The sequence below is a fragment of the Miscanthus floridulus genome, chromosome 5, assembly GCF_019320115.1.
Source record: "Miscanthus floridulus cultivar M001 chromosome 5, ASM1932011v1, whole genome shotgun sequence".
In the NCBI taxonomy this organism is placed as follows: domain Eukaryota; kingdom Viridiplantae; phylum Streptophyta; class Magnoliopsida; order Poales; family Poaceae; genus Miscanthus; species Miscanthus floridulus.
Genome location: NC_089584.1, coordinates 35,921,212 through 35,940,100, shown reverse-complemented (window position 1 = coordinate 35,940,100; position 18,889 = coordinate 35,921,212). Strand labels below are relative to the sequence as shown.

Sequence of the window (18,889 nt, the reverse complement as noted above, 5' to 3'; positions counted from 1 at the left end):
TGTCCAATCGTTGACTAATTAGGCTCAAAACGTTCGTCTCGTAGAGTACAACCAAACTGTGCAATTAATTTTTGATTTCGTCAACATTTAGTACTCCATGTATGTACCGCAAGTTTGATGTGACAGGAAATCTTCTTTTTGTATAGTGCTAAATTCTGGAAAATGGGGGAACTAAACATGGCCCTAGTCGATTTGTAGCTGCCGATTGTGCGGGCTCTGAGTAACGGAATCCCTTTCCATTTTTTTAAAAAAATACAGCCAGGCGCGAGGAGGAAGGGACCAGAAAGAATACTCCATCGTAAGCTTTTATCTCCGACATCTATATAGACCGGTTTATGAGTGAGCTTAAATGTGCGTGCATATATGAGTGTTGGTTGCTGCATATACTTATGTTTGATTTGAGTGTCTATTTTTTGAAGTTTGAACTCAGTATAGAAAAATAAAATATTTTTGTGCTGCTTTCTAGATAATGCTTGATTGGTAAACATTTCAACAGAGAAATTTGAGATTTTGGACGCAATTGCGCACAAACGCGTGGACCAAATCGAAAACCTGAAAGCTCCTACCCTGGTCGGTCTCACGCCGAGGAGCGCGAGAAATTCCCCATCGATCTCGGTCTCCCCTCTCCTCCTCCCTCTCCGCGGCATGGATCCCGCCGCCGCCGCCTTGTCGGCGCCCGCTGTGGAGGAGCCCGTCAGCGCCACCTCCGTTCTCGACACCCTCGGCGCGGAGGTGCTGGCGGTCATGTCCCCGGTCTCCATCTGCATGGCCCTCGTCGTGCTCCTCATCTCCCTCCTCTCGCCGCCGTCCTCCGGGTCCGCGGCGGCCTCGCCCCCGCCAGTCACCGCTGCCACACTCGTCTACCTCGAGTCCCCTAACGACTCTCCGGGCCAGAAGCTCCTCGGCGCGCTCCTCGACGCCGCCGTCTTCGTTGCCCTCGTCGCCGCTGTCACTTTCGTCCTCGTCGCGCTCTACTACTACCGCTGCACGGGCTTCCTCAAGAACTACATGCGCTTCTCCGCCTTCTTCGTCATCTTCTCCATGGGAGGCGCCATCGTCGCCGCCGTGCTCCGCCGCCTCGCGGCCCCGCTCGATGCGCCCACCGCGCTCCTGCTCCTCTTCAACGGCGCCGCTGTCGGGGTTCTCTCTGTCTTCGCCTCCGCCGTCCCCATCCTCGTCCGCCAGGGGTACATGGTCGCCCTCGCCGTCATCGTCGCTGCCTGGCTCTCCAGGCTCCCCGAGTGGACCACGTGGATCATGCTCGTCGCGCTCGCCGTGTACGACCTCGTCGCCGTGCTTGCACCCCGGGGACCGCTCAGGATGCTTGTGGAGCTGGCCTCCTCCAGGGATGATGAGCTACCGGCACTCGTCTACGAGTCTCGGCCTACTGTCGGACCAGCCACAAGTTCTTCCTCTTATGCTTCAGCCATGGGGTCTGTGGAGATGCAAACCATGACAGATTCTGGTCAGATCGGTGGCAGTCGGTATGACCGGGTGGAGCAGGAGGAAGATGCCAGCCCTGCCGTTGTGGAAATGAGGGATCTTCGAAGAGGCCGATCAAGTATTGGTGAGATAAACAGGTCAAGAGGTTCTGTGCTCCAAATGGAGAACCTTGAAAGGGAGGTACCAGTGACTTCAGCAGAGCTGACAGCAAACCAAGGTGGGAGTTCACAGCATGCCATCATTCAAATTGAACATCCTGACGAAGAAGAGACATCACCTTTGGTATCTGCAACATCTACCAACAATGCAGCTTTGGATGAGGAGCATAGACAAAGTTCATCGTCAGAGCCTCTGGATTTTGAGATGTTTGAATCTACCAGGGGCATCAAGCTGGGCCTTGGTGATTTTATTTTCTACAGTGTGCTTGTTGGGAGAGCTGCCATGTATGATCTGATGACTGTTTATGCATGCTACCTCGCCATCATTGCTGGGCTTGGTTGCACCCTTATCTTGCTTTCCATATGCCGTCATGCGCTACCTGCACTCCCAATTTCTATTATGCTGGGAGTGACATTCTACTTCTTGACACGGTTGCTGATGGAGCCATTTGTGGTTGGTGCTTCGACAAACTTGGTGATGTTCTGACTTTTCACTGATCTGCTGTTGTCATTTACATGTGGATGAAGCCCTCAACCAAAAGAAAGTTGTTGGTCAGCAACTCAGCATTCTATGTGAGAGTGACTAATATTTTGTTGGTCACTTATCGTAAACTGCCAATTGTATTTACTGCTAGGAATGCTTAAGACCATAGACTCTGAGGTAGCATCATAGATAGATTTAGCTCATGTCTTGTTGTAGTTGTGTCAACCTGACATGATATTTGAGAAGAGCTATTCTACATTCCGTGTTCTTTGGCTTATTGTGTTCTTCAAAGCTGGTGTTTTCACCCTAAGATTAGTGATAAAGTAATTGATCATCCATTATGTTGCTAATCATTCTATGCTCAATTAACTACTCATTTTCCACCAGTACAAGAAAGATTTTTAATAGGAAGCTAGCCGTCTTACTTTGTTTTGAGGCTTTTTCAATATTTGATAGATTCAGTAAGTCAAGTGTTTAATTTTGGAGTCTGTAGCTAATGCTTATGTACTGTTTTAATTGAACAGTGGTAACTGAATGATTGTGAAAGAATTAGTACAGACTTGAATTCTTCTTTTTAAGTTTTAACTGATTTTAACATTGACAATACATAGGCGGTAGGTGGGGCTAAGCATCTAAAATATTTGTTCCTGTCAAAGTTTTTATTAATTATCATTAGTTCAAATTCTTTTCTGTCTTAGGCTATCCAACATGATATACTGGGAAGGAATACATTTTTACACCCTTGTCAATTCCAGCCACTTTTTACGTTGCCTGAAAATTCTGCTAGAAACATTAGTTTTGCACTCTCCCTCTTGTTTTCAGTTTAGTGTTTTCTTCTTTGGTATGTCAGCACTTTAGCTATTTTAAGCTCCGGCAATTTATTTAGTGGGAATTGGAATATCATTTGGAAAATAGAAACCTGACACTATCTCTGAGAAGTGACAAGGTAACATCGCAAAACTGAATCTGATCTCGAAAACTAAATCCATCTTTGTCCAAGTTCAATTTGTACACAACTTGAGCCTCATCTTTTTTGGGATGACTCCTACAAACCATAGTGCTTAACTGGTGGCCTAAGCTTTTAATAAAATCAAAGGAGGACACAAATTTCAATGGCTTGAGCCATGGTATTGATTAGCATTCTATAATTACCCACTTTTGACAACAGCTTCGCTTTTGATCCATGGGTTGCACATATCCTCTGTTAGGCAAGCTAAACTTTCTCCTTTTGATTACTAAAGATGTTTTAGCTATTGCCTTACATGTTTTTATTTTATTGTTTTCCTTGCTACTACTTGTATCGTTTTCTCAATTTGAGTTCAGTGTCATGTATTCATGTAGTATTATGTTTTATTTGATATGCGGACTATTAAATGATAATGTATTGTTCCAGAGTTGATAGTAGTATACTGTTGATTATGATCCTTGGACAGCAACTTACTTGAAAGTATATTTCTACAGAGCTGTCTTGATGTATGCACAATCACATAAGGTGATTGTGAAATGTCTGAGATATTATCTTGCTAGTTTACTACGCTTCTGTAGTTCTGTTGGCCCTATGCCCTCACGTCTTTGTGCCCGAGCTTGTAATAGTATAGTTTACTTAATTCCCTTGGATTAATTTGTCATACGGACTACATAAGCTAGCCACATTTAGTTGCAGCTTCTGTTTTTCATATGACTGTCATTGCCAGCCATTTAGCTGCAGCTGATTCGTAACAGAAATATTCGGTATATATAAAAGAAGTCACTAGTATTGAGTAAATTACATTAACATAGGGTGAATGGATGATTGATTGACGGCTCAACTCTCTCCTTGCATAACTTTCTGGTTCAGGCCAAGACCATGATACTTAGCAAACAGCATAATAAGCAAGGAAATGGTCCTTTTCCATACCCTGTACTTTCCCTGATTATTGCTCTCGGTTTCTTTGCTTGGCTGACTCTTTTGCGTTTTGATCCTTTTCGGGCAATTGTGCCTCGAAGTTCTGTACCGAAGTTTTGAAGCAACTATCACCAGTTCACCACGTTTTCATGGTTAGGTCGCATAGCAAATTGTGGCAATAACAAAGATAAGTGGTGAATGGGTTCATATGGAAACTAAAAATAGTTTATGTTCAAAAAGAGCAACGGGCATGGACTATCATAATTGTTTTGAAACGATTTTTTCAATAAATACAATTGTACAATTATAATGTACATGTTTTGAAAGTAAATAGTTTGACTAAATCATGTCCTAAATGTTATTATATGTTTCTATGATCGGAGGGACTACAATGCTCATGGTGAATCAACATGGTAGTGGAGCATAGATTTTGGAATTATAAGTTGCTTCCAATTTTTCATGAACTATCATAATCCCTTTTGGTTTAGTCCTATCTGATGGTTAAGAGTTCGGAGGGACTGCATCCTTGGTATGAGGTGCCGTGCAATCAGTGTTCAGTGAGGCCGTCCCCGACGCGACACGGTGGACATTAGCCCCATGCTCCACGTATGCAGCAAATCTCTATCTCACATAAAGTAGTGGTTCTGCAGAGTAAAGTAGTACGTGCTAAAGTAACAAGTGCTTCACCTGATAAAAGTTTCAAGCACCTGTTCTAATATGCGTTTGTGGCACGTACTGCTGAGCGTTGGCCTGTGCTACGAGAGAAATAGCTTCGCGTGCTCCCTATCTTATGTGTCCAGCAACTTCCCCTGAAGCCAATACCAGAGTTAGCCTCGTGTTGCTGCTGCCCTGATAAACTAAGATCCTGTTTGGATTTTATGGACCACTTTAAGTCATTAAACTTTAGACCACTTTAGATCTTAAGGCGTGCTCCAATTAGGAGTCTTAAGTGCTGTCTAAAGTTTAGACAATCTCATAAAACTTTAGACCGCATAAGTAAACTAAAGTGGTCTAATGTTTTAGTCCTCAACTTAGTTAACTAAACTTTAGACCTAATAACCCAAATAGACCCTAATCCAGTCATCATTGGCATCATCTTCCCTTGTGATCATTAGTTAATACTAGAACATTGCTTTATTAACCTTACTAATGAAGTTGTTACTAAGAGTGTAAAAGGTATGGATATTTTTTGACAGACCGTCGGAAAGAAAGGGTTGGATAGTTATTTGGAAACATTTTCTGAATATCCACAAATTTCTTTGAAAATCAAATACAAATACATATATTTATTGTGGATATCAAATAATACAAATGCAATTTAACCATTATTTGTCCCATATATCATTCTAATATATCCGAAAAATATCCAACTAACATTTAAATTTAAATATTATACTCCCCCGTCCAAGAAACTTGATTTTCATGATTTTCAGGATAGATTAGTGCTCAATAAAAAAATACTTATCTACCCTATTTATTGAGGGCGTAGTCCATGCCAATTAAAGAATGAGTCGTTAATTAAATGGATGCATTGCAAGTTACAACCTCAAGCTGATATGACCTGATCTAGTGTCCAAGAGCTACAGCATTAAGTTTTCTAGGACAATATAAGAACTAACATACAATTATTATACAAGAGTAGCTACCCTAACCTGAATTCTCACACGTTGACCTTTGCTTGCTACGTCCTACGCTGCTACTGGTAGTTGTACTGTATGGCCCTGTTCGGCTGGCTGAAACTTGACTGAATTGGCTGAAAAATATTGTTCTGGCTGAATTGTTGTGAAAAAAATATTATTCTAGCTGAAAAAACAAGCTAAATAGTGCGGATTATAAGATAAGCCGAACGGGGCCTATATATGGCCCCTCGGCTTCCACCCCCACCCACGAACTACTTTTATGGACGGGAGGGGCTAGCGCTCGAACGTTCAAACGCCCGCGACTGCTCTGTCCACTGCTAGAAACTGAAATTCGGGCGGATTCGCCCACGACTGCTCCTGTAGTGGCATGTCCACTTGGATTCGCGCGCCACCCGCGCAGGCACCGTTTCGCATGCACTCGGATTCGCATGCTACCCCCACACCGCCCTGATGACTCGCCCCCGTCCTCGGCTCAATCCCTGCACAGACTCTTGTCGGGCACCGATCACCTCCACCGCGTCGGACTCTTCTGCTGAGGAATCGGATGAGCCTCTTCCACACCGGTGCCGCACTACCCTGCGTCTCCTCTCCACACCGCGGACAGTGGTATGTGCCTCCTCCCCGCATCGGTGGCTGCGGCCTGGCTGTAGGGTCAAAATGGCGGACTAGAGGGGGGGTTTGAATAGTCCTTTCTTAAATTAATCGCGTCGGCTAACCGAAATAAGTGCGGAATTAGAACTATCGGTCTAGTCAAGACTACACCCCTCTATCTATGTTCTCTAGCACCTTTCAAAGATACCAATTAAGCAACAAAGGTGCCCGGGCTAGTTAGAGCTCACCTAACCAATTCTAGGAGCAATGTCACACAAACCAATGCCACTAGTACTTTAAGCAACAAGGGAGCTCCTACGCATGCTAGTAAGCAAAAGCACAAAGCCAACTAAGCTCATTAGCAATGCTCAATAACAAGACAACCAATGCTAAATTAGAGAGCGCAAAAACTTAGCTACATAAACTAAGCAAAGTGACTAATAAGGTTATACAAACCTAATTAGCCACGCAAGGGAGCTACTTCGATGCTATACAAGCAAGAAGGTAACTAGTAAGCTACACAAGCTAACTAGTTACAAGAGAAACTATACAAGCACAATGTATATGAAAATAATTACAAGCTTGTGTAACGAGGATGCAAACCAACGGGAAGAACAAGGTTGACACGATAATTTTTCTCCCGAGGTTCACGTGCTTGCCAACACGCTATGTCCCCGTTGTGTCGACCGCTCACTTGGTGGTTCGACGGCTAATTGGCATCACCCGCTAAGCCCGCACGTCGGGCACTGAAAGAACCTACCCCGAAAGTGAGGGTAGCTCAATGACACGCTCAACTAGAGTTGCTCTTCGCGGCTCCCGCGGGGCGAGCACAATGCCCCTCACAAAGCTCTTCTCCAGAGCACCGCACAAGCTTCTTGCGGGCTTCAACGGAGACCACCACCAAGTCGTCTAGGAGGTGGCAACCTCCAAGAGTAACAAGCACCACCGGCTTGTAACTCGATCACCTAGTGCCACTCGATGCACCCTCGCGATTCAATCGCACTAGAATCGCTCTCTCACACGATCAAATGATCACTATCAAGTATATGTGAGATGGAGGGCTCCCAAGCACTACTACACAAGCCACCAAGGCTCTAGTGTGCTCAGCTACTGGTCCAAGGCCGACCATGGCTTCTATTTATAACCCCACGAACAAATAGAGCCGTTACCTCTTCACTGGGCAAAAGTCGGGACGACCGGATGCTCTGGTCCGATCGACCGGACGCTAGACCTCAGCGTCTGATCGTGTGGTGCACGCCACGTGTCCCCTACTTCAAATACTGTTCGCCCGATCTCAACGGTCATCTGTCGACCAGACGCAACAGCTTGAACTGACCGGACGCACCAACCCTAGCGTCCGGTCATTTCCAGTAAGGTATCGGACATAACCGGACGCGTCTAATCGATCACGATCGGACGCAGCACCAGCGTCCGGTCACTCTCTGGCCTTTCTGCTCTGCCTGCGTCACCACACGTCACCCTGACCGGACGCACACAGTCAGCATCCGGTCACTTCCAGCGCGAGCGTCCGGTCGATGATCGACGCCTGCACGCTGTCTGTCGCCATTGATCGGACGCAGGACCCCAGCGTCCGGTCACTGTGTGACCAGCGTCCGGTGCACTCTATGAGACCCTATCTTTTCTATCTAGTGCGCCGATGGCACCGTCGGACTATCTGCACTCTACGGGCGGATACTCCGCCGGTGGAGTTTCAAACCCTTCTCACCTCCGTTCCATCGCTGAGTTGATCCACATCAACTCCAACTTCATATCCTTTGTAAATGTGCCAACACCACCAAGTGTACACCACCATGTGTATGTGTGTTAGCATTTTCACAATCATTTTTCAAAGGATTAGCCACTCAACTTGCCACGCCACTCAATCCTAGCGACGATGTAAAGTTAGATCACTCGAGTGGCACTAGATGACCGATATACAAACAAGTTTGCCCCTTTTGATAGTACGGCCATCTATCCTAAACCCGATCATCAACTTCTCTACACACCTATGACCGGTGAAATGAAATGCCCTAGGTTATACTTTTGCCTTGCGCATTCCATTCCATCTCCTTCAATGTTGATGCAACACATGCACCAACATGATCAACAATGATATGATCCACTTCATATCATCACGTGATCATATTGGTTCATAGATCTTGACATCACTTGCTTTTCACCGTTGCCTTCGTCCATTGGCACCAAGTCTTGCTCAAGCTTCACCGCCACATGGTCCATCGCTCCAAAGCCTCCGACTTGCCCTTCATGCTTGCAACCGGTCCATCAAACCAAGTCTTGTCTTGATCTTCTCCACCTTGATCACATGACTCAATGTCATATCTCATGTGCAATGAGCTCCTTCATCATCACATGTGTGAGCTTTGCAACATCTCCAAGCCATTTTCACCTTCATGGCATATGTTGCTCACACATATGTACCTGTGGACTAATCACCTGTGTATCTCACATAAACATAATTAGTCCACCTAGGTTGTCACTCAATTACCAAAACCACACAAGGACCTTTCACTGGCCCTACCACCCTCGTCGACACCAACGCCGAAGACTAAAATCAGGTGAAACATTTAAAACATACATTTGCAACATATATGTATTGCCACTTCAACATATGCAACATCCAGATAAAACACTTGCAACTTACGTCTAAAACATATAAAATATTTTGAATAGACGCTTGCAATATGCCTCTAAAACACTTGCAACATATGCGACATATGCAACATCCCGATCTACGTTTACAACATACATATGAAACGCTTGCAAATACCTCTGAAATATCTAAAACATTTGAAATATACATTTGCAACATACGTTTTTATCGCAACATCTCCTTTCTAAGGTCGCGCGTCTCGGCAACCACAACCTTCCTATTGGGGAACTGTGGTAGCGGAAGCACCTCGGCAGTAGGCCAGCATCTCGGCGGGGACGGGGCACTGTGCGCAGCGGCGGGGGATGGAGCACGGCGCGACGGGGAACAGAGCGCGATGTGGGATCCGATGGGGTGCGCGGTGGGGAAGGCGGCAACAACGAGGTGGATGTGCGGCGGGCAGCATCAAGACAGACGGACGCCAGTGTCTAAGCATTAGTAATGCAACACGTAATATATATGGATGTTGCTTTTTTCCAATATATGCCACCAGTACTGGAATCCTCAAATTTGCCGAGTGTATTCCTTTGGGCACTCGACGAACAAGATCTTTGCCAAGTGTTGCGCTAAAAACACTCGGTAAAAAAACACTCGCCAAAGAGGTGGTTTGCCGAATGTAAAAAAACACTCGGCAAAGAGGTGGTTTGCCAAGTGTCAAAAAAAATACTCGGCAAAGAAATAAAATCTTTTTTCTAGAAAAGAAGGAGAAGAAAAAAAAATAAAAAAAAACTTTGCGAGTGCTCAGATCTAGAATACTTGGCAAAGAAATAAAATATTTTTTTCTAGAAAAGATGGAGAAGAAAAAAAATGAAAAAAACTTTGCCGAGTGTCCCGATCTGGGACACTTGGCAAACAAAAAATATCCTACTTAACCCACCCCTCCCATCCCTAGCGCCTCACCCCTCCCATCCCCATTCCCCTCTCCTCCCGGCCCCAGCGCCCCCTCTCCTCCCGGCCCCCAGCGCCCCTCCTCCCACCGGCGCCGCCTCCCTCCCCTCCTCTTGCCGGCGCTGCCTCCCTCCCCTCCTCTCCTGGCCGCCCTCTTCCCCTTCGGCCACCGCCCCTCTCCTCCGCTCCCGGTCCCCTCCTCCCTCCCTCCCTCGCCGGATCCGATGCCCCCTCGCCGGATCCGCCGCCCCCTTGTCGGATCCGACGCCCTCTCCCTAGATCCGGCGCCCCCTCCTTCCTGGCGGCGTGGAGGCGGGGATCCGGTGGCCCCTCCTTCCCCGGCGGCGTGGATCCGACGGGCCCTCCTTCCCTGGTGGCGTGGCGGCGGGGATCCGGCGCCCCTCCTTTCCCGACCATGTGGCGGCGGGCGTGGCGTGCCGGCGCTCATGGCGTGGCGGTGGCGGCGGCATAGGCGGTGGTGGTGGCGGCGACGGAGTAGGAGGTGGCGTTGGGCGGAGGAGGTGGCTTTGTGGTGGTGTCTGCAGCAGCATGGGCGGTGGTGGCGGCCGACGGCGCGGGGTGCTTTTTTTCCAAAAAATGTTTGCTGAGTGTTTTTGGGGCACTCGGCAAAGTCTTTGCCGAGTGCCCGATGATTAACACTCGGCAAACAACTCTTTGCCGTTAAAACCCGCGTCGAGTGTCGTTTGCCGAGTATTACACTCGGCAAACCCTTTGCCGAGTGTTTTTGGGGCTGGCACTCGACAAAGCTCTGGTTCCCGTAGTGCACATTATTCGTATCTGGCCCGTCTCATATTCCATTCGCACTTATTGGTATTCGTAACCGTGATAATTCGTCTTCATATTTGCATGCCTTAGTTATTTATCTATATATAAAAAAAACTTTAAATGTGTGCCATTTCACTGCTCATCCGGCGCTCCCCAAGACGCAGATCACTGTATATCAGCAGTACCAGGTACCGGATCCGTGCTGAACAGTACCGGTTCCACGATGAACAGTACCCACCCGATAAGAAAACAGTACAGCTCCTATGAGGAACCGTACAAACCTGATACGGAACATTATATGCCCGTTATGAAACAGTGCACACCCGTTGCGTCTTTTTTTCTCCCTTTTTTTTCCCAAACACCCCCCCCCCTTCCACGCGAAGCGTGGGCACCCACGCTAGTATTATATATATATATATATCTGTGTATGAACAAATATGAGATTGATAATATTCGTCCGTATCCGATGGAGTTACATCCCAAACGTGTAAACGACCACAGACGTTGTGGGCTTCGACAACTCATGATGTGCATGCACGAAAGCACGATCGTTAAGCCTGCAAATTTGTTGGAGTACCGACATTTAGAGTACATATTGTCCGCATCCGTCTCGGCGTCTCGCCAGTCGCCACTCGTCTTCCAGAGAGTGAGAGAGACGACGCCCGGCACCCCCAGTCGACGGGCTCATGGCCGTAGCGCCGCCGTGCGACGGGAAGTGCAGCGACGGCAGGCGCTCCGAGGAAACTGCTTCTCACCAATCACGTACGTGGCGCGCGCAGAGAGCATTCGCGGGCTGGGCCGGAGAAGAAACCCGAAGGTCGTCAATATAAAGCCGCTGGGCGGACGGCCGGGGGCGCGCGCGCGGCGGCCGCGAGCTCGCAAAGCACGCTTTGCTCACAGTCACAGCAGTCGGTCCCACCTCGCCATTCCGCGCGGAAATTCGCGGCTGCATCGCCGGCCATGGTAGCGCATGCCTGTCACTCCAGCTTCTTTGGAGGGTAGAGTTGGCGAGGGACGCCGGATCTCCTTGAGATGATCTCGTCCGGCGGGGGGCTCCTAGAGCCTCCGGGTTTGAGCGCGCTTGAGCCCGAGATTTCAGAGACCGCCGCGTCCGCCCACCGGACCCACCGTACCGTCGCGCCTAGGCCCGTTGAGAGACCATCACAGGACGCCGCGCGGCTCTCTCAACCTGGCACACACCGGTTCCGTCCTTAACCGGCGGGGCAGAAACGTGCCGGAGAAAGAATTCGGTACGAAGCCCACAATGTGTACGGACTGTATGATGAGAGAGAGAGAGAGAGAGAGAGAGAGAGAGAGAGACTTGTGTGCTGGGTTTGGGTTCGCACGCTTTAATCCTCTCTCGCCAACTCTCTTTTTTTTTTGATTAATTGCATCCATCTTGCCAAACGAGGCATCGAGAGCAACCTTCAACAATAAAATTAAAAAGATATTTCTAATCTACAATAAAAAGATTAAAAAGAACACTAAAATGGAACTACTATGATTACTAAGAATTGAACCCTCAACATCATCCATTTGTGTTCTCATGAAAAAGATATTTTTAGGCATTTCTTGATGCAAAGTCAAACTGCATATTCTACAAGGGAACCCATTTTCAGTTAAGATATCCCTTCCCTAGTTATCAATATCTGCCCAAGTTGTAGGACCACATAGACATAATCAACTGAAGTTTCTTCCACACCAATAATTTGGTTTCCCGTGGTGATGAAGCCCGTAGACTCCCAACACCTAAATTAGGAGGGGAAACACATGAGCAATAAAAATTCTAACCAATATATACTACACGTGTGCTTGGTTGCCTGCATCCCCTTCATTCAGCTGGTGGATCGGTATAATTTGAGAAAAAAAGTTGTTTGGTTGTCTGCTGAGTGGATGCAACCTGCATGAGCGGATGCAAAAATACGCCCTCATCTAGTCCGGTGGATATGCTCAAAATGAGCTTCGCTGGACATCCTGGCTGGATAGATGCAGTGCATTTTATGCTGGCCCACATGTCATCCTCAGATAAAGAGTCCATGTATCCACCCATACAGACAACCAAACATCTTCATAGGGGATTAGTGTATCCACCCATGCAACCATACCAACCAAACAAACAACAATCTTTTTAGACCAATGTATCCACTTAGCTTGTATCCACTCATGCAGGATATATGATTGCAAGGTTATGAAACCAACAAAACACAACCTACACTTATTATCTACTCATCTAAATTCCCAACACCTACATCGAAAATTTGTATAACTATAAAATAAATGTACAATAATTCAACAAGACAACAATAGAAAAAGAGGATCATAGAAAGAGGATTGAGCCCTAACATGCACGTACTGTTGGAAACTTAGAGGAAATCAAACGGTGAATGGAAAATGTCCATGATGGGAAAACGAAATCACATGGCACCACGTGCCTGGCTGTTGGCGGTTTAATTGTGCTATGTGGAAGCATGGCTGAAAGAATCAACTAGGCCTAGAGGGGGAGGTGATGAAGACTTGATCCCGATTTCCATGGCATAGGATCGATCTTGATAATTAACTGTAGAATAGGCGAATAACTTACTGCAAGTAGCGATAAGCCGATAACTAGTGCAACCCGATGGCGCGCACAAGTAGCCAACCATCGTCTCTATATACAGCCTGAACCAAGGATTCACCCAACCATACTTTCAAAGAACCAACAAACGCAACCTGGAATCAATGTACTAGGAGCACGAATTGGGTGCCGATGATGCGTCCAATTCTGTAAATTCCACGAAAGAAAATACAAAAGCAAAAGGGTAGAGACCACTCTCTGAAATTTGTTAACACACAGTTGAACAAAGAGTTTTGCATTGGATTATCGAAGGAATTTTCTTGCTTAGATATAAAGGGATACTTATACAAGAACAACCATCTTCGTTGGGTGTGAATTGGGCTTTGAGTTTTTGAAGATAAGCTAGGTGAAAAGTCTCCACAGGATGAATTCCAAAGGAGTCTTTGCACAACTATTGGTCTCTTGAGCGCAGTCTCCACTAATCTTGTCATAATTCCTTGTTTGAAAGTCCAAATGATACATCATTTGTGGCGTAGGAAATAGACTTGAATGAGTTCTTCATCCATATATAATATGAAACCCAGATATTCACATTATAGTGTGCATGGCTCATGATATTTGGTGCATCTTCCTGCAAGCATTGAAGTCAATAGTTTGTTGCGACTTCATGTAATTGTTCGCCATCTTTGTGTAATCCTTTCTCCACTTGTGCAACATACATGCTGGACTCTCTATAAACCCTGTTATACTCTATGTCTCTATGTAATCTACCTTAGCTTGGATGAAGAGTAGTTCCATCTCACGTATTATTTTGTCATCTTCATGTAACCAATTTCAGCTTGTGCAATAAATGTCCTATCACGCGTAAACCTTGTCTAATCATTTGCACAACTGTTAGGTAGTATAAAGTTCTTGTCAAAATTGAAGTATGGTATATAAAGGAATGGCTTCACCTCTTATTGTAACTTGTGTGGCATGTCTTTTTGTAAATATTCTTTGGTTTACATGAGTTAATCCATGGTTGACGCTCGTTACTTTATAGATTAATTATGGTGATCACCGAATGATTGAGAGTCCTCATCAGGAGGGGGTTTGAATAAGCTAGTTGTTGAAAATTCAAAACAAACTCGTACCAAAATTAGATATAGAGCAGAGGGCCAGTTTTAACCGGATATCCAGTGCTCGACCAGATACCCACCCAAAACTAGGGGTCCAGTCAGATAACCAAAGTCCCTACATGAACTACAAACTTGACCAATGAAATTTAGATTGACTTGTTACCGAGACCTTTAGGTGAAGTAAGAAGTTGTCTACAAATGTAACCTGCAACCATAAATACTTGGACAAGTAGATCGGGGCTTCTTCCCAAAAGTCATCCACATAATACACAAGCACAAAACATGAACAACATAAGAACATAAGGAGATACAAGATTTAACGCCTGAGGTTTGACCAATCCACAAATAAATATTTGCGTCCTTGTTATTGACGAAGCCACCAATGCTTAGGTCTCTTTCAATCCTATCCTCTTCTCAAGCGATTCACAAATATCAAGCTCAATGGTTGTTACTAGAATAGTTGAGGTTATACAAACTTCTCAGAGCAGTCCACAAAGAGGATGGGTGCTTCAATCATGTAGTAAAAAATTCTAATCTATGTGTTGCAAATCTCTGAATACTTGGGAATGAACTTCTTGTATTCAAATCTCTCAACTCCAAGCTCTCTTCCACTCAAATCAACACTCCAAATCTCAAATCCTACAAAGACGCAAATGAGAGGGAGGAATGAATGCTATGGATGGTTTATCTCGAAGTGGTTGAAGAGTTACGAGCGAGAGGGTGTAGGATTATATATACTCAACCCCAAAATCTAACCATTATTGTGCATGTGAGTGCATTAACGAACCTCTAATCGATCCACCAAATGTCTGAGTCCTAGAGACAAAAACATGCACCGAACGAACCCAAAGCTGGACCCGCCATCACTGGTGCAGCAAGGCTTTTTGCTCCCGGTTGGAAACCCCTTTAGTCCCGGTTTCCCAACCGGGAGCACCAATCCGGGACTAAAGGTACCCTCCTTTAGTCACGGCTTGACGCCCGGGACTAAAGGGGACCTTTAGTCCCGGTTGGAAACACCAACCGGGAGTAAAGGGGGCCTCCAGGCCTGGCCAGGGACCGCCATGGGGCAGGACATTAAGTCCCGGTTGGTGTTACCAACCGGGACTAAATGTCCCTCTTTTTTTTTTCCTTTTTCTGGTTTCTATTTTAGGTTTCTTTTTTCATTTAATGATTAGTTTTGATATTAAAATACATTTTCGAATATGCTGCTAATAGTAATATATATGTGTACTTCGCATGCGTAAGTTTTTGTTCGAACTTTGTACATAAATAACAAACGAATATATATATATATATATATATATATATATATATATATATATATATATATATATATATATATATACTACTCTGCAGCTGGCTATAAAATAACTTATTCTGTAGCCACTTTGAGTTACAATAATTATTATATTAATTTACGAGATTATAGTAACTCCTTACTAAGTGGTTTACTATAATGTTATGGTAAATATCCCCATGTGTTATAGTAACCCAACTATCAAAAATTTGTATTGACATTATCATAAATTAGTATATAAATTTATCGTAAATGTAGGTGGCTATAAAATAACTTATTCTGTAGCTAGCTACTGAATATACTCTCCATATATATATATATATATATATATATATATATATATATATATATATATATATATATATATATATATATTATACAAAGGTTTGATATATAAATTGTTTATGTCCTTAGCAATTCACTTGTCCAGATTTGGCATCCACGTTTCGTTCGGGTCATTGTAGAACTCACCATTGGGGTTGATGACCCGGTCATTTAGAAATCCTGCTATAGTCTCTCGAATTGCTTTAAGTTGGTCAAGTCGTATGACTCTTTCTCTCAACCATTCAGTCTTCAATAAAAGTTAAAGGAAAAAGTATTAATATATATATATATATGTATGTATGTGTATTGCTCATGTAATTACTTATACAAATGAGAGCAATAAAGAAATTGTAAATATACGATCGAAATAATATAAAGGAAAAAGTATTTATATACGTACTTTGAGTTGCTCTTCAGGAGTTCTCTTTGAGTACGCCATGATGAACTCGCAAACATAGTATCCGCAGTACTTGTTACCTTGCTCCTGCCTTAGAACCCCTTTTACGACAAAAAAATCAATTAGGGTGAATTGAAATCATCATATGGTGTTAATTGAATATAAATGTGTAGTTATAGTACTTACTTTGTGTGCGATTACACCCAGTGGCGCTTTGCAATGTTTCATTTTTTTGTTCCTCAATGAACCTTTTTCAAACCCTGCTCCCAATAAAATAAAAAAATAATTTAACCTTTAATAATTATTGAGAGATCGGCGCCATTATATATATGTTGTTATAGAGAAACTAAATTAATTACCCTTGTATAATATCTATCATGTCTTGATACTCCGTTTGCGGTTTTCTCAACGAGTCTAAGATTTTCAATCTACTATTGGCCATATCGATGACCATCAATATTCAGTGATTGCTGCATAAACATATATATATATATATATATATATATATATATATATATATATATATATATATATATATATATATATATATACCTCACCTGTATTTTCTTTTATGTGGACCAAGTGGTTCACCTGTCTCGATGTTGAATTCCGATATTATGTACCGGCCCTCCAGTGGTTTCTTCGGTCCTCGAACATTTTTGCTCTTCGCCATTGTGGTCACCGATCTAGAGGGCTACATATAAAAAAACAATAAATAAATATCTTTTGTACACAGAAATATATACAATATTCACATATAATATATATTTAGTATATATACCTCGCCTGTATTTTCTTGCTCATTTTCAAGAGCTAGGTATTGACTTCCGTCATCAACATCCTGCTCACCAGCATTGGCAATAATATTCATCATTTCTTCCTCCATGTTGTCTCCCGGGGCAGCCATATCTAACAAATTTAACAAAATTTAAGTCACATATATAAACAAGTCATATATATACAATAAGTCATATACAAATTTATCTAAGTCACATATATATATAAACAAGTCATATATGTAAACAAGTCATATATGTACAATAAGTCATAAACAAAATAAATCTAAGTCACATATATAAACAAGTCATATATATAAACAATGCATATATGTAAACAAGTCATATATGTACAATAAGTCATATACAAAATAAATCTAAGTCACATATATAAACAAGTCATATATATAAACAATTCATATATGTAAACAATCATATATGTCAACAAGTCATACATGTAAACAAGTCATATATGTAAACAAGTCATATAAACAAGTCATATATATGAACAAGTCATATATGTAAACAAGTCATATAAACGACGAATTCGCCCTAGCAAGAACGACAATTCGCCCTAGCGAGAACGACAGGGCGAATTCGTCGTTCTCGCTAGGGCGAATTCGTCGTTCTTGCTAGGGCGAATTGTCGCGAATTCGCCCTGTCGTTCTCGCTAGGGCGAATTGTCGTTCTCGCTAGGGCGAATCGTCGTTCTCGCTAGGGTATACAACAACGGGGCGGCGTTGCTCCGCATATACAATAACGGGGCGGCGTTGCTCCGCATATACAACAACGGGGCGACGTTGCTCCGCATACAATACAACGAGGCGGTGTTGCTCCGCATACAACACAATGAGGCGGCGTTGCTCCGCATACAACACAACGAAGCGGCGTTGCTCCACATACAACACAACGACGGCGTTGCTCCGCATACAACACAATGAGGCGTTCCTCTGCATATATCACATACAAACACATATCGGCGTACGTAGGGGTCGGCGGTGACGATCGACGTACATAGGGGTCAGCGGTGATGGGCGTCCGGAGGCGGTGATGACGAGGGCGGTGTCGGTGGCTGGGCCGAGTGGCGTCGATGGTGGCGCGAGCATCGTGGCCGGCCAGGCCGGGGTGGAGTCGTCAGGGCCGCGCGCGCGGTGTCAGTGGCGGCGTGGCATCGGGCGCTAGGGGCGGCGTGGCGTTAGGGGCGGCGTGGCGTCCGGCGTCAGGGGCGGCGTGCGTCAGGGGTGGCGTCAGGGGCGTGGCGCGGCGTCAGGGACGGCGTGGCGTTGGGCCAGGCCGTAGTGTGGCATCGGGGCCGAGTGTCGGGGCGCCGGGCCGGGGTGGTCGAGGGGCGGCGCGTCGGCGAGTGCGCTTAGTCGGGGCGTGCGACGTCGAGGCGGTTGGGCACCGGTGTGCGTGCGGGCGCTCGTGAGGTGCGGCATCGGCGGCGGGTCTGTTAGGGCTTGGCTCGGTAGTGGGGAGGAGGAAGAAGAGGGGCCGGGGTGGGCGCAGAGGCTATATAAGGGAGAGGACCTTTAGTCTCGGGCGCCACCACCAGCCGGGACTAAAGGCCCTTTAGTCCCGGGCCCTGTTAACGCCCGGGACTAAAGGTCGCACCTTTAGTCTTGGCTGGTGGTGGCGCCTGGGACTAAAGGTAACCTTTAGTCCCGGCTGGCGGTGGCGCCCGAGACTAAAGGTTTTTGGCGGGCAGCCAAACTACAGTTTCGCTGCCCGCAAATTCATTAGGATTTTAATATATTTCTTTTTACATAAATAATAAAAGGATAGTTAATTGCACAGAAAATTAAATAAAAGATATAAAAATATTTAAAAAAATATAGATTCTATTTTGCTTTATTGCACACAGGAAAATTATGTGACCT

At 44.9% G+C, this 18,889-nt stretch overlaps 1 protein-coding gene across 1 annotated transcript; it reads left to right on the top strand.

Moving 5' to 3' along the window:
- Positions 1-551: 551 nt before the first annotated feature.
- Positions 552-2,438, top strand: LOC136451951 (presenilin-like protein At1g08700). The gene has a single exon (XM_066452628.1). The coding sequence runs from the start codon at positions 646-648 to the stop codon at positions 2,086-2,088; it is 1,443 nt and encodes a 480-aa protein (XP_066308725.1). The 5' UTR covers positions 552-645; the 3' UTR covers positions 2,089-2,438.
- Positions 2,439-18,889: the final 16,451 nt, after the last annotated feature.